This window comes from Cucurbita pepo, chromosome LG01 (assembly GCF_002806865.2).
Source record: "Cucurbita pepo subsp. pepo cultivar mu-cu-16 chromosome LG01, ASM280686v2, whole genome shotgun sequence".
NCBI lineage: Eukaryota > Viridiplantae > Streptophyta > Magnoliopsida > Cucurbitales > Cucurbitaceae > Cucurbita > Cucurbita pepo.
The window spans coordinates 6,449,917-6,466,381 of NC_036638.1; the positions used below are offsets into that span (position 1 = coordinate 6,449,917).

At 35.4% G+C, this 16,465-nt stretch overlaps 1 protein-coding gene across 3 annotated transcripts in view; it reads right to left on the reverse strand.

Annotated features, from left to right (window-relative positions):
- LOC111797341 overlaps nt 1-15,537 on the reverse strand; it is a 22,947-nt gene extending 7,410 nt beyond the window's left edge. The window contains exons 1-11 of one of the 3 annotated variants that reach the window (XM_023680334.1): nt 15,310-15,393; nt 12,429-12,857; nt 11,598-11,677; nt 10,082-10,132; nt 9,281-9,799; nt 8,904-9,161; nt 7,885-7,950; nt 7,056-7,235; nt 4,750-4,801; nt 4,356-4,640; nt 45-155 (exon numbers count right to left, since the gene is read on the reverse strand). In XM_023680334.1, the coding sequence (XP_023536102.1) occupies nt 45-155; nt 4,356-4,640; nt 4,750-4,801; nt 7,056-7,235; nt 7,885-7,950; nt 8,904-9,161; nt 9,281-9,799; nt 10,082-10,132; nt 11,598-11,677; nt 12,429-12,515 (1,689 nt within the window). In that variant the 5' untranslated portion in view covers nt 12,516-12,857; nt 15,310-15,393. The other 2 variants (XM_023680326.1, XM_023680338.1) reach the window with 2 other exon arrangements.
- Between the last annotated feature and the right edge of the window lie 928 nt (nt 15,538-16,465).

The following is a 16,465-nucleotide window of genomic DNA, read 5'->3' on the forward strand; positions in this document are numbered from 1 at the left end:
CCCCCCCCTTTACTATCATTGAGGCAAGTTAACAAACAACTCACCCTTATGTCAAGGCCCTTTAATCGGCTTCTCCTGAGTCTACCTCGATCACAAACAAAATAGAGTAAACAGCTCAAAGCAGACGTCCAGACAGATTCTTCCTTTTCTTCAATCTGCAATCACAAAATGGATGTTTTAGAAATTTACAAAATAATGGCCATCCATATGAGCTATTTTAGTTACACATCTTCCACCATAATTTTGTGCCATGCCCTTATGTGTGGTCTTCTTGCAATCACAGTCCTTTCTAAGAAGTAACCTTCACACAAATTTCCCAAAGCATTCCCTTCCAATCAAGTCATGCGCTGAGTTGACGTTTAAGTCCATTCAAGTTATTGATTTAATTACTTGTGACTAGTCATCATCTAAATTTGTAATCTCATTCAAGCTGTGCTCTAGCCCATTTGAGGAAACTACAAATATGCATCTCCCATGCCAAGAGCGTAGTCCAACATCCAGGATCACTTGTATAATAAGAGAAGTCGTGGGATTAACCATTCAAAAAAATGGAACTGTAGGTAATTGAGGTAGAATTAGGCATTTTGTTCCTTAAGAAGTTGTAGATATTGTGATCAAAATCATAATATCAGTCAATTGCACTAATATCTTGGTGCACCATAACGTTTGGCTAGATTCTCATTGCACTTATTGCACCTTAAAGGAGTTGTTTTGTCATAAGAGGGGATAACTCAGGGTGGTTTGCTACTAAATATACCCTTACGCTAGTACAAAGACCTCTTGATCTGTCATTGCCAAAGCTCAGCAAGTGCTGACTACAACCGTAACTTCTCAAATAGGGGTAGTGGGCTGGAGAATACTGCTTTTCCTTTGCTGCTGAGTGTTGGCTTTTGTGACAGGGTCCTTTCAGTGAGCAGGGAGGGCTGGTGGGTAATATAGCCCCATTGTTTAGTTCTTCGGAATGTTCTTTTCAGTAGAAGTCGATGAGAGAGTGGTTTGGCTAGATTTCTTGCTAAAGAAAAGATGAAAGAATATAAGAGCAGGCAGAAAGAGAGCCCACAAAAAAGGAGGCAAATGTGGGGATGCATATAGAGCCAATGGGAATGTCCCAGCCCTTTCCGATGAGGGGGAGGGCCTACTAAAGGGAATGGGAAGAAGAAAAAATATGAAGAAGAGTTTGAGGAATCTTTAGTGTACCGTCAACTACAAGGGGAAGAGAAAATATGGCTTCCTAATGGAAGTGTTGGTTGGCTAAGAGGACGGGGAAAAGGAGGTTAGTCAAGGAGTTGTTACTGTGGGAGCGTCTAGATATTTCCATTCTTTTGGAGACTAAACAAGATAAGTATTGCCACGCTTTTATTAGGAGTCTATGGGAAGACCAACGTGTCGAGTGGATGGGCTTGGAATCAGCTAGGGTCATAATTGGAAGAGTCAAGCTTCCTAGAATCATGTCATGGATAAGATTCAAAAGTCAGTTGTCTACCTGTAAAAGTTTATTTTTCTCTTAATGGAGAGGCCAGTCTTATTCAGTGAGTCTGGAGTGAGATTTCCAATTACTTCTGGTTGATTTTTAGAATTCAGATATCCGTGAATAAGATTATTGAGGGAGTGATGAAGATTTTGTTGCGGAAACGGGTTGATGAGGGCGAGGGTCGCACCTGGTCAAGCAAGAGGTGGTGTTGAAGACCATGAAACCAGAAGAAGTAGTAACTAAGAGCATGAGATTATATAATGAGACTTTCCTGGAAAAATGGTGGTGGGGTTTCCTCATAAAGCCCGACACACTGTGGAATAGGGTGATTGTGAGTAGGCATGACCCTCATCCTCTTAAGTGAGTTGCAAATTGTGGGTCTAGGGCCTTATCAAAAATCCCTCGAAGGTTATTTCCTTTGGATTTCCCATCTTTTACTCAGTTTATTAAAGAGCTCCAACAAGAAGAATCAATAAGCATTTTCTCCCATAAAATCCATACGCTCCTATCCTCCCCATTCCCATTGAAACTTCTGTTATTTCGTTCAAGCTAAATTTCCCAAAAGAGCGGATAGTATTGCATCTAACAAAGCACCTAGGCATTTTTCTTGGAAATCCTGAGCATTGCAAAATTCAGAAATAATCTTTACCAAACTGTTTCAAAGAAGCTGATGCTCAAAATCAATCTTTTGGACTGAGCTATCCTAATTGAAGAAAAGTAAATTTTTTTGCAAAAGCGTGAAAGATCATACATACCTGGACAAGAAGAAGCAGTGTCTCATACAAGATGTTCAGAATCCAACATTCGAATTTGTTAATAGATGAAGTTGTACTGATATTTCTAGGAGAATCAAGATTTGTCTTCCCCTGTGAATTAAATTGGGCTTCTTCTGCAAGATATGATTCCTGAGAATACTCTTCTTCAATTGTAGAGTTGTCATTGAGCATGATTGGTTCCAATAGGTGAGCATGAACACCAAGGTTCAAGATTAAATCAAATGCACGAACTTTGCATGTTGATCTTTGAGAACTAAGCATTTCCTTTTGAGGAAAAAAATATAAAGATAATGTTAGAAAGACCTTAACCGGTGGAAAGTAAGCTATTTGAATAACTTTAAAATGATAAATCAATCCAGAACTGATACATCACCTCAAGCATGAATAAAGTAAGAGGAGCAGCAATCCCAGAATCTAAAACATACCTGTAAGAAAAATTATTGAATAACTTCATTCATGCTTGACAAGTATAAAACTAAAAATATACAAAAGGCAAATATATTGAAACATCAATGGGCTCAATAAAAATTATTTATGAAGCCTTGAACTTAAGAAATACAGACAAACTTGGATTAAGGTTATCATTACATTCCTCAAAGATAGATGATATCTGATCTATCAGATTGTTTATATCTTGAATAACGTCATCTCAATATAAGAGAATGGTTCACGTTGCTATACCAAAGAAATTAGATCCGAATAAATGAAGAAAATAATTCATGAATAAAGACGGAAAATAGATTCAGATGTGCTTCAATATCTCAGCACACATTTTTTTCTAATAAAAAACCCAAAGATATATAAAGAACACAAAATGTAGAAACAACCTAGAGGGCAAGGGAAAGAGGCAACCCCCTCCCAGTAAAACTAACAGAGAATAACCTTCTAGTCACTAAGAATCATTACAACTTAAAAATAAATATAAGAGAAAGAGAGAGAGAAGAAAAAGAAGAAAAAGAAGAAGAAAATCAAAATTTATGTTTTTTTAGAAGATAAATAGATTTAATCGATGAATGAAATAAATGGAGCTTAAAAGACTCCCAACACCTAGAGATGAATTACTAAAAAGCTCGTCGATCGGAAATCATAGAAGAAAGACTATAATCACTAAAAGGGTGTTTATGTTAACACCAATAGAAAGCATGAAATACAGTCAAATCTAAAAGACAATCAAAGGTTGTAAAGGTATCCCCAAAAATTCGTGCATAAAATCACACTAAACATACTAGAAGAAAACTCAATCATGGCCTGCCAGAACGTCTTTTTCACACCATGGAAAGGAAGACCCACAAAAATTGATGCCAAGATACAAAATATTTCATTTGACAAGACCATGGACCCACAAAAATGTCATAATAGATGTATGTATTTCAATATGCAAGATAATTAATGTCCAAGAATTAAATGTCTGTGTTTGTTTTGCAGGTTCTGTTCTGGGCGCCACTTGAAGGTCGCCGCTTCTCTTGTCGCAACGTGAGGGTCACAACCTACTCTCTTCATGGCTAGGTTGTGACATTCTCCCCCACTTAAACTAGTCATCGTCCTCAATGACTCACTTGGGGGCATAACCATTGTTAGGTTGTGACATTCTCCCCCATTAAACTAGTCATCGTCCTCGATTACTTACTTTGGGGCACAACCACACTATGGGATGTGACATTACATGTTTTAAAAGCTAACCAAAATTTTAAAGAAAAAAAAATAGCTAGACTGTCAAAATCTTATTTGAGTGGAAGTTTTTTTTTTTTTTTTAACNCGAAGGTTATTTCCTTTGGATTTCCCATCTTTTACTCAGTTTATTAAAGAGCTCCAACAAGAAGAATCAATAAGCATTTTCTCCCATAAAATCCATACGCTCCTATCCTCCCCATTCCCATTGAAACTTCTGTTATTTCGTTCAAGCTAAATTTCCCAAAAGAGCGGATAGTATTGCATCTAACAAAGCACCTAGGCATTTTTCTTGGAAATCCTGAGCATTGCAAAATTCAGAAATAATCTTTACCAAACTGTTTCAAAGAAGCTGATGCTCAAAATCAATCTTTTGGACTGAGCTATCCTAATTGAAGAAAAGTAAATTTTTTTGCAAAAGCGTGAAAGATCATACATACCTGGACAAGAAGAAGCAGTGTCTCATACAAGATGTTCAGAATCCAACATTCGAATTTGTTAATAGATGAAGTTGTACTGATATTTCTAGGAGAATCAAGATTTGTCTTCCCCTGTGAATTAAATTGGGCTTCTTCTGCAAGATATGATTCCTGAGAATACTCTTCTTCAATTGTAGAGTTGTCATTGAGCATGATTGGTTCCAATAGGTGAGCATGAACACCAAGGTTCAAGATTAAATCAAATGCACGAACTTTGCATGTTGATCTTTGAGAACTAAGCATTTCCTTTTGAGGAAAAAAATATAAAGATAATGTTAGAAAGACCTTAACCGGTGGAAAGTAAGCTATTTGAATAACTTTAAAATGATAAATCAATCCAGAACTGATACATCACCTCAAGCATGAATAAAGTAAGAGGAGCAGCAATCCCAGAATCTAAAACATACCTGTAAGAAAAATTATTGAATAACTTCATTCATGCTTGACAAGTATAAAACTAAAAATATACAAAAGGCAAATATATTGAAACATCAATGGGCTCAATAAAAATTATTTATGAAGCCTTGAACTTAAGAAATACAGACAAACTTGGATTAAGGTTATCATTACATTCCTCAAAGATAGATGATATCTGATCTATCAGATTGTTTATATCTTGAATAACGTCATCTCAATATAAGAGAATGGTTCACGTTGCTATACCAAAGAAATTAGATCCGAATAAATGAAGAAAATAATTCATGAATAAAGACGGAAAATAGATTCAGATGTGCTTCAATATCTCAGCACACATTTTTTTCTAATAAAAAACCCAAAGATATATAAAGAACACAAAATGTAGAAACAACCTAGAGGGCAAGGGAAAGAGGCAACCCCCTCCCAGTAAAACTAACAGAGAATAACCTTCTAGTCACTAAGAATCATTACAACTTAAAAATAAATATAAGAGAAAGAGAGAGAGAAGAAAAAGAAGAAAAAGAAGAAGAAAATCAAAATTTATGTTTTTTTAGAAGATAAATAGATTTAATCGATGAATGAAATAAATGGAGCTTAAAAGACTCCCAACACCTAGAGATGAATTACTAAAAAGCTCGTCGATCGGAAATCATAGAAGAAAGACTATAATCACTAAAAGGGTGTTTATGTTAACACCAATAGAAAGCATGAAATACAGTCAAATCTAAAAGACAATCAAAGGTTGTAAAGGTATCCCCAAAAATTCGTGCATAAAATCACACTAAACATACTAGAAGAAAACTCAATCATGGCCTGCCAGAACGTCTTTTTCACACCATGGAAAGGAAGACCCACAAAAATTGATGCCAAGATACAAAATATTTCATTTGACAAGACCATGGACCCACAAAAATGTCATAATAGATGTATGTATTTCAATATGCAAGATAATTAATGTCCAAGAATTAAATGTCTGTGTTTGTTTTGCAGGTTCTGTTCTGGGCGCCACTTGAAGGTCGCCGCTTCTCTTGTCGCAACGTGAGGGTCACAACCTACTCTCTTCATGGCTAGGTTGTGACATTCTCCCCCACTTAAACTAGTCATCGTCCTCAATGACTCACTTGGGGGCATAACCATTGTTAGGTTGTGACATTCTCCCCCATTAAACTAGTCATCGTCCTCGATTACTTACTTTGGGGCACAACCACACTATGGGATGTGACATTACATGTTTTAAAAGCTAACCAAAATTTTAAAGAAAAAAAAATAGCTAGACTGTCAAAATCTTATTTGAGTGGAAGTTTTTTTTTTTTTTTTAACCAAATAAAATAAAAATTAGACCATCATTACTTGCATCGTGTACAAATAAAAGTATTAAATTCAATCATAATTAAAAATAAGAGTACCAATTTTCTGCCTAACTTTCTTCCTCTTTTATCCTTGCCTTTTGGTTTTATCAATGAGCATTAAACTTATACCTAACTATTTAAAATCAACATATAAATTTCACTCTATATTTTTCGTTTAATTATTAATAGAAGTTTACAATTATCTTTTTGGGATAGAGGTAAAATAAACAAATAAATCTTAATATATTTTTAAATTTTAATTACATTATAAACATACCAAAGCCATAAAAAATATCATGCCCACTCTTTAACTCTCTCTCCTAATAAAAAAATATTTACATACTAAACATATCGAATAAAAGGCATCAAATCAAGTTTTTTTACTCTATACATGCCCACTTTTTAACTCACTCTCCTTATAAAATATCTCATGGAAAAATGTCTCATCTTTTAGAAAGCTAAAAAAATTTCATGATTCAAGGAACATTTTTTACCACCACAATTAATACCTTGGTTCTAAAATTCCAAAACCCACGAAATAAACATGGATAATTTTTATCCATGGCAAAACGCGGACACCAACTCCAATGAAACAAACAGGGCTCTTCCCTCTTCCTCCTAACATAAGCAAACCATATTGAGTGTTTATCCTAATTGATAGAACATGACTATTAGGTAGATCTGCAACACACAAGATGGTTTGGTACATAGTGCCAAAAACATTTTTTTTATGAACAACCACACTTTCATTGAGTAAAAATGAAAGAATATAAGGGCATACAGAAAAAAAGAGGTTACCAAAAAGAAAAGCTTCCAACCATGCAAGATGAAGCAAATGGAGTAATGAATAGTATATGAAAGCTGCAATAAAGCATCTAAAAGGACAAAAACATACATGTCAATAATGAGCTTTACGAGAACACTCACGGCCACATCCATCGATGGCTTGCCACTATTTGTACTTAACCTAGATGTTACTGTAAGAGGATTAGCGATGGGTGAAGACATTTCAGAGCAAACTGCAGCAATAACCTCGCACACCTCGGCAGGATTCAGTCTCAGAGGCTGCTGTTCACTGATGGCCATGAAGTGAATTTTGTGAGGTACATATGCAACCACAAGATATTACGAACAGTGATTAATAAAGATTTCTCTAGTTTTTTTCTTTTAAACTTCCAGGTTAGAGAGTTCAATAGCATGTGAGAGTAGGAGATTCAAACCTCTAACCTCTTAATCGAGGGCATATGTCATAACTAGTCATGGCCATGTTAAGAGCTCATATTAACAAATATCTTAAATCAATATTACATGCCAGACCCTCATATTAATTCAACCTTGATAAAGAGAAAAAACAATAATTGCATAAAACGGTAACTAAGATATGATAACACCCAGCCTACCTCTTCAATAACATCATACAATCAGGCATTAAAAGCCTAGAAGACAGATTCAACAGAAAGGGAAAACCTTAATGTAAACATTCAATGCATGTAAGTTTCAAATATTGCATGAAGACAAGACCACTAATTTCACAAATTTTCATAACAGCAAGACCAACATTCATAAGCAAATACATTTAAGTAATGATAAATTTCATGGTTTTAAATGGAAAGTACTCTCCAATTGGCACTCTGTGGCTTCACAAATTGGAATAAGTACTAGCGTAATGAATTTCTATATCTTTTGAACTTACAGAGTTTCATGTCAAAATCTACCATTTGTACCTGTAGTAACGGTATTGGAAGAGTGGTCGAGCCTTTGGTCGAAATGTACTCCCAGGAAAATCTTCCCTACATGACATTATTAAGATCATCAGGAGGCAGATTTAAAAAAGTTAACCTTTCTTTTAGTATTTGGAGAAATAATTCGGTTGATATCTATTATGGACATCTATAGTTAATAAAAATGACTTTTTTTTTTTCAAGCTCCTAATAATGAATGCAGCCTAAGCCCTGCCATTTTTTGTAAGAATAAGAAGATTGATAGCTCATCTATATACTTTTTACTACCACTTTGTTTTGTTAGGGGTGGGATCTAATTTAAATTATTTTAGTTCGTATTCCTTCCAACAAATTCGCTATGTTAGATTGTATTCTATCCAACACCCCTCATATGGAGAAAGCAGAAATTAGAACCAACAGGATGGAAATCCTTCTGGTTAAAGTGCATTATATTTCCCACCTGACCATTTGATTACTAGATACAATTCTTACATCTCAACAGAGACCAAAGTTTGGTTTGTGAACATTTTTTTTATGAAAACACTTGTCCAGGGTTCTTCGTATTTACCAGTCTCCTATCACTAGGAGAAAAAGGTAACATGTTTTAATAATTTAGTTAATGATAACTTAGGTTCCTAAACTACAGCATATTATACAGATTAACCATATAACCATAATTCGTCCCGATTAGTTCTTCATCCAACAATTTAAATAAATCCTTGGTATAACATTTAGTCACAACAACTAGGTCATTTCTACTACATACCACAATTTTTGTTGCCAAAGGACACAACAGCAAGGACCGAAATGCAAAAAAATAGTAGTTAGAAAGGGAACAAAGATCAAAAAGGGGGAGAGAGACAAAGTTTAGACACCATTGACACCCTCTAGTAGTAGTAGGGAGACCAAAAGTTCAGTTTAACCAACGTCTAGTGTATCTTTTAAGTAAACACTAGCAAGCATGAGGAAGCTAAGTAATAATAAATGAAAGCAAGAATAAACTTAAGACAAAAAACCTATACCAGATCTGATGCAAGCCTGATTTTGTGCGCTTTAATGCAGTTATAGCCCTCAAGTGGAGACGGGCAGATGAAGAATTGGTTATAGTTGCTACAGGCAAAGGCTGCGATAGTTGATCAAAATATGGCATATCGGCTATTCCAAAAGATTTCCAAGGTTGATCCTTCATTTTGGCTTCTGTATCTCCCACTAAAAGTGCTGCTGCACCTACTTCTAGAAGATTCCGTGTTCTCAAGTCTTGAGTGTTAGCAAAATTATCACTGTACCATAAAACAGATCCAGCATTTAATTTAACGGATGGAGAATAAGCAAACTAACTTATACTACAGCATGCACAAAAGGCATAAAGAAAATGAAGGTTATTTAAAAATCTAATTACCTATCTCTTTGGAAAAGAGATGGCCGTTGATCCCCAAGCCATCGCCATTTCAAGACATCAAGTGAAATGTATTCAAGGTTGACCGTACCATCAACTTCTTCAATATTAGATAAATTTGATATAGATAAAACTGTAGGTTCTTTATGCTCTGAAGACTCTCCACTATTTGCAGCATTTAATTGTGAATTGAAGGATCTACTCAGCATAGATGACAGTGCAGGTAGCGACTGTCTTGACATAGAAGGTGCACCAGCAAAAGCAGCTGGTTGAAATGATCTCCTTGGTATATGTTGTCCCACCAAGGAGCGAACATATTTCAGTGATTTTATAAGTGCTCCAGACGCAATACTTGATACGGGCAAATGAGAAAAAGTAGAAGAGGTTGTAGGTGCAGTAGATGGTTGAGTCAAAGATTGAGACCATGGTGCTGACCTTCGGTTTGGACTAAAACTACACTCACGAATTGTGTTTAAGCAAAACCGGTCTATCTGCATTAGTGTTTCTTCAGAGGGTTTGTATCTGCAAAAACAAAGGATAACACAATTTTGTATCAAAGAACAGCAGAAATGCTCCTCCGATGAACGTGCAGTCGGGAAAGGCATTTGAGGATGAAGAAAAGTTCAGGAGCAGTAGAATCATTTAATGTGGAAAAAAAAACAGGAAAAAAGAACTCTGCCGAATGGAGAATCTTGTTTCTTGTCAAAGAATTATGTATATATATGTAAGGTTCACGAGGACATTCAACCCAGTTCAACAAGTATTGAGGTATAACTGAAATATAAGATGATTTGATTAACATACCTAAGAAGGTAACGTTTCAAAAGTGCCACAGACCTTGCAACTACAGCTGGGCTGGATGCACAAAAAGCCAAATGAGTTGTAAAACAGCAGCACTGGAAATGAAGAATATATATGCTCAAAGAAAAAGCTGGAGACAAGAAAAATTAAACATAATTGTGCGTGCATAATAAAAATAACTTTTTCTGTCCATAAATTATTAGAGGGTATCCAAGCACATAGAATAATAATAGTCAATGGATTGGTGAATGAACAAAGAGAATTTACAACCCAAATGGTTGTCAGGTTATGGTTCAATCCTTGTAGAAACCTAAATAACATGTCATATGTTACCAATTTCCGATGTCAAGATTATAGGGTCATGCAATTGTTTTGTGAGACTAGTCAAATGAGCAAGGCTAGCATTTAACACCTACAATTATTCAAAACAAGTATGAAGGATATTGATATAGCTCTTTCTCAGAACGCAAGCATAAAACAGAAACAAATTTCAGTTCTCTAATTTCTAAGTATTTTTCTAAAGTAAAAAACCAAGCTTTCACTGAAATAGATGAAAGTATATACAAAGGTACACAAAACAACCTTCACACCCAATTACAGAAACGACCACCAATCCAAAAGAATAATGATAAACTGATAATTAAAAGAAAAAAACCGTATTAACAAACGCCCATAAAGTGGAATTAAACCTAATCATATCCCAAAGATCCCCTTCAAACGGCTCCACTCCATAAAAAGTTCTACTATTTCTCTGAAGTTGAATGCCCCAAAACAAAGCAAAAAAAAAAACGAAAAGGAAGATTCAAGAGAACCTTCTCAAACACAACCTCTGTTACCAGCAAGCACAAACTCAAAGGTCCTAAAGAACATGTTCCATAAAGAGGTGGCAAAACCACAATCTCAAAGTAAATGGTAAGTTCCTCTTCCTGTCACCATAAAGGACACACTATTGAGGCCACACATGATTTGCCCAGTAGTTCAACTTAGCCAAATACAAATGATCTGCCTCTAGCGACCATTAAATTAAACCAGTTTCTCTAAGATCTCAGTATCAGCCAGCTGTAACGAGAGAGATACAGGGGCTCTAGGATTCACCTAGGTTGAGGCAATTCTTCGGGGTTCTTTCCTTTAGCTAATCAAATAACTCTCCCTCCCTCATTTTGAGTAAGAACTCTTTGTGGTTCTAACATGTGGTCATGCAAAAATGTTGAACGTACATGTATCCATGTATAATAATATTCGTTGTCCACTGAACCCAATAACATCCCAAAGAAATAGTTGAAAGTTGGTTACTCTATGAACCAAAGTAATTAAAAAATTGTAATTGTCAAAACCTAGTTTTAGAAAAAAATATCCTGATGTCTATGTACATCTGCTGATAACTTAACAGGATATGAAAATAGAATCATCTTCTTTGGCAGAATGTGAAAATAAAAGCAAACATTAGGGTTCACCATCTTGAGCAAAAAAGATAGTTCCTGAGTCTATTTAAACCAACATCATTAAAAAGTTTGGTTACCTTCGTTCCCTCTCTGCAATTGTGTGTTCCAAGATCACACAATATGCTAGGTCTGTTGTTGCAGGTGCGGCCAAATAGTCCTATCATATTGATAAAACTTTTGACGTTAGAGTTAAATTCTAATGCAATGATTACTTGGTAATAATTAATAAATATGCCTTTTTTATTAAACAAGAAACAACATTTCGTTGATATATGAAAAGATTCTGAAAGTTCAAGGAAACAACCTTCCAATAGGAGAAAATATAGAACTAACAAATCAAATAATTACCCAACCAAAACGGCAAAAATGAGAGCCCCCAGGAAAGACTAACACCTTTAAGAACGCAACAGAATAAAGAAACTAACCAACAAAAAAGAACCTGACCTAAGACCGAAAACAAAGAACCAAAGAAAATGAACAATATGATGAAACCAAAAGAAAATAACCATCAGTGACTACTCCCCAGCGGCCAGAGCAAAGCAGACAAAAACAACAATCCAGCCATTCCAAAAGCTTTCAGCAGACCCAAAAAGAAGAAGGGAGCTGCCTCACGACTGAAAACACTTTGAGCCAAAAGGACGCAAGCAGGAAAAGTCAACAAAAGAACTTCGGCCACAAAAGAACCAGCAGAACTCAACCAGCCTTCAAAGAAAGCCACAAACAGAGGAAGGATCCTAGGCCTTAATCCCATAAACCTCGAGGCCAGAACCCTTTATGAAGGAAGAAAAAGAGACTATCTTCAAGCAAACTCTTTGAAGGACCCCTTCAATAGACTCTTCAGATGAGATCTTAATATTGCTCCAAGACGATTAGAAAGTTGACTCCAAGTCAACGCTGTTCATACCCACCAGAGAATTTGCGTCTATCTCTACTTCATGCTCCCAATAATCTTCCTTATTAAGATTCCCATGCTTGCAAAAAATATGCAATTTCATTAAATGAGACTGAGGGTAACAAGCTACTCCACTCTCGCAGAAGATAGTAGAGACTGAAGAGAGTTTTGAAGTTCAAGAGTCACCCAAAATTGAGCTGTACTTAAGAAAGCTGCCTGCTAAAGAATCAGACCCATTACTTTGAAAGGGAGGATAAACAACCACCTTCTCCATGTTGTGCATCTCTATTTGGGTTCAAACCAATATTGAACGTTTCAAGCAATCTTCTAAAGCATTGAATAAGGGATAAGTTAAACCTGTTATCCAAGATGTTTTTACTTTGTATGGATGAAGGCCTCTTATTTTTAAGAGCACTGAATCATGACAGTTTTGTGCAATCATCACCTAAGCAGATGTAAAAGTGAAATCCAACATTAGAAAACACAGGAGCATGGTCCCAAATATTTGAGTGCACCAATTAAAAATGTTGAATTGTGTGTGTTTTTGCAAAGAAAAGGTAAGCCATGGAACTTGCTCAATAAAAGCATCACAAATAACTTGACTAAGATTCAATTAGATCCGAGACCAAACTTTCTTATATGTATTTTTGACAAGGCAGACATAAGACTGGTGNTTTTTTTTTTTTTTTTTTTTTTTTTTTTTTTTTTTTTTTTTTTTTTTTTTTTTTTTTTTTTTTTTTTTTTTTTTTTTTTTTTGTGCAAGAAATCAAGCTTCCGTTTAGAGAAATGAAAAAATGTTTAAGGTCATACAAAAAGAAAAGTCCAAAAAGAAAGAGAGACTCAGATCAACCATTAAATGGGAATCTGATCCAACAAAATCAACCTAAGATCATAGTAACAAAAAGGCCTAGTAACCAAGGTCCACAAGGAGGCATTGAACCTCACCACTTTCCAAACCCATCAAATGACTACTCCACCTGTCTAAAAATCCGATTGTTCTCTCAAGCGAAACTCCCTGCAAAATAGCAAATAAGCTAGTTTGCCACAATAAATGTCTTTTCCAAAAAGGCAAGCCTAGGAGCACCTCCTCAATAATAGTGTAACCATCGCTATTCCACACCAAACGTAAGTCAAAAGCACCAACCAACAAAACCTGAGAGACTGAACAAGTAACAACCCCACAACAAGTGATGCAAGCCCTCAGTTTGACACCAACAAAGAACAAACCACTGCAAGTACAACACAATGGAAGAGCATCTCTCGACACGATCCTTCATGTTGGCTTTCCCATGTAAAATCTACCATACAAAAAAATTAAACTTTGTAGAGATTTTAACCTTCCAGATGGAGGAGACAGCAAAGGCAAATTGGGGAGGGGAATGGACGACCAACAGACAAAAGAAATCATTGGAAGAGCACCCCCTAGAAGAATCGAGATCCTAAAGCCTAGATTCCCTTCTCCCTTGAAACATGTGTCGATCCTAAAGAATAGAAAGAACACCCACAATATCTAACGTCCCTCTGCCAAAAGAATCACATGACAAACCTAACGACAAAAAGGCCGAAGGATCAAACCCCCAGTAACATAGAAGCCACAAAATGAAACTTCTCATTTGAAAGATGAGACAACGTGGGAACAACTCACGAAGAGGTTTATTACCCACCCACCAATTTTTCAAAAAATAAAAACTCAAGCTCTTCCCAATACAGAATTTAACAAACGAGGAAAAAGATGGGAAGCCAAAGGTCATTGCTTTCCAGAGATTTTTATTAGGCTCTTTGGCCCTACCATCTGCAACCCACTTGAAACGTTGTGGAACTACCAACTCGTAATGACTTTGTGCCATAAGATGAGTGTTAGTTGGGCAATACTTGAAGACAACCTTAAGGATTGCTATCTTTTCCGACATAGGAGGCTTTGTATAACTGATTGATGAGGGACAATTGAGTTGACAATGCCCCTAAAAAAACCTTGTTCCAGCTAGACCTAGCTTTCTCTTATCACAGTGATTCAATGGTGACAGAATTTCAAATTTTAAAAGGTGTTTTTGAAGATCAGAATTGTGGTATGGAAGTCATGCCTCAACCAGTTCGATTTTCTGATAACTTGCAGCTAATAAGTATTCAAACAAGAACCTTGATACGCAAATTTTTTCTTTGTCGAGTAGCCAGCTATGTACTATTAAACCATCGCTATATTCATTACAGTTCTATATTTTACGTGGACATTAAACAGAAAGCACAACATTATGCAGATATACAAACGCATAAATTAAACAAAAAAAAATAGTAAATTAAAGAGGATGAAGATAATACCGATTCACTGAGAATTATCCCATGATGCAAATGTACCCCAATAGAAATCAGCACAAGTTTCATATAGTTCAATTGGACGTGAGTATTTGAACGGTCTTCTTTAGTTGTGATTTTTTTTTTATTTTTTTTTTAAAAAAAAAAATTGATTGACGAGAACGCATTCACCTAAAAGAAGTAAATTGCGATAATTATACTTCCACTTGGACGCTGTAATGTCACCGATAAGCTACAAAAAGCACAAACGACACTTCCAATGTCCAATTCCGAAACATTTGACATTAGAAAACGAAAGAAAAAAAAAAAAAGACAGATTGATATCGGCACAATTCAATCGCAAAAGCGAAAGAAACATTCATGGGCATAAGAAGCGAGACATGGTTATAAATCCCAGCCCACAACCAGGCAAAAAATTAAGCTCAGACCCGACGAAATTCCCTCAACCCACGCAGCCCAAGTCAAACGAACAAAAAATTCCAATAAAATAACTAAATAACCGAATCAAAAAATGCAATTCTATAGTAATCCAAGCAGAATTGCAAGATCCAAACGGAACGAAAAGCAAAAACCCCGTAATCACTCACCCGGAGGGTCCTGGAAGCTTCGGCAACGAGGACGGAAGCAGAGGGACCTCCATGATGCGAATAAGCAGCGGAGGAAGAGAGGCAATCAGCGACGGCCCTTCTTAACGGTTCAGGAGGCTTCTTGAGCGATGAAGATCTCAAGCGAGAGACTCCAGACAGGGGTCCCAACAGTTGGAGCCGAGAACTCCCCGGACTCCGAGAAGGACTGAAGGTATAAGACATAAGACCACAAAANAAAAAAAAAAAAAAAAAAAAAAAAAAAAAAAAAAAAAAAAAAAAAAACGAAACAAGAAGAAGAAGAAGAAGCTGAAGGAGTGAATTGAAGTTCTTGAGAGCTCGTGGTCGGAAGTGTTTTCTTCTACATTTGATACAGAATCAGAAGGAAACTGCTTGAGGCTTCGCTGCCTGTGAGAAAGTTTCAGACGAGAGACGGAGAGAGTGGATGGAAGGGAGGAAGACGAAAATTAACATTTTCTAAAAAAGAAAATAAAAATTTGGGATTTGGAATATATTAAATAAATAAATAAATATTAAATCCCAAATAATTTCTAGTTAGAAAAAATAATAATAATAATAATAATAATCTTAAAATTCGGGAGAGTGGAATTAGCTGTCGATATTGGCGAATTTTATGAGGCCTATTAGCTGGCAAGCATGCGCTTCCCTAAATTACATTTTAAAATAATAATTATATTTTATCGACTAAACTCGATTTTGCGGTAAGTAAATATAAATAAATAATTTTATTTTCTAAAGTATTTTTGTTTTCTTTTTCTTTTATATAATACATACTTTTGTGCGATAATATTTTTCTTTTTCTAAATGTATAATTATGTTTGATGTTATCTTATTTTTTAATGTAATTATTGTACCTTTTATAACATAATTCTTTTTAATTTTAAAAATTGAAATCTAAAAACAAACGAACCAAAAAAACATAATATTTACCCGTCCTCCAATTATTAAAAATAAACCAAAATTTTGTCGAATTAATCTTGATCGAGCATTTGTCCATTTGTTCTTAATCACGATTTTGTTTCCTCTATTGTTTAATTAATTATTGCGTTTCATTTTGTCTTTTAATTATTCAATTGAGATAATTAATAAATATCTATAATAGTTTTGTGTTAATACATCTAAATGTGGTAAGAGGAAG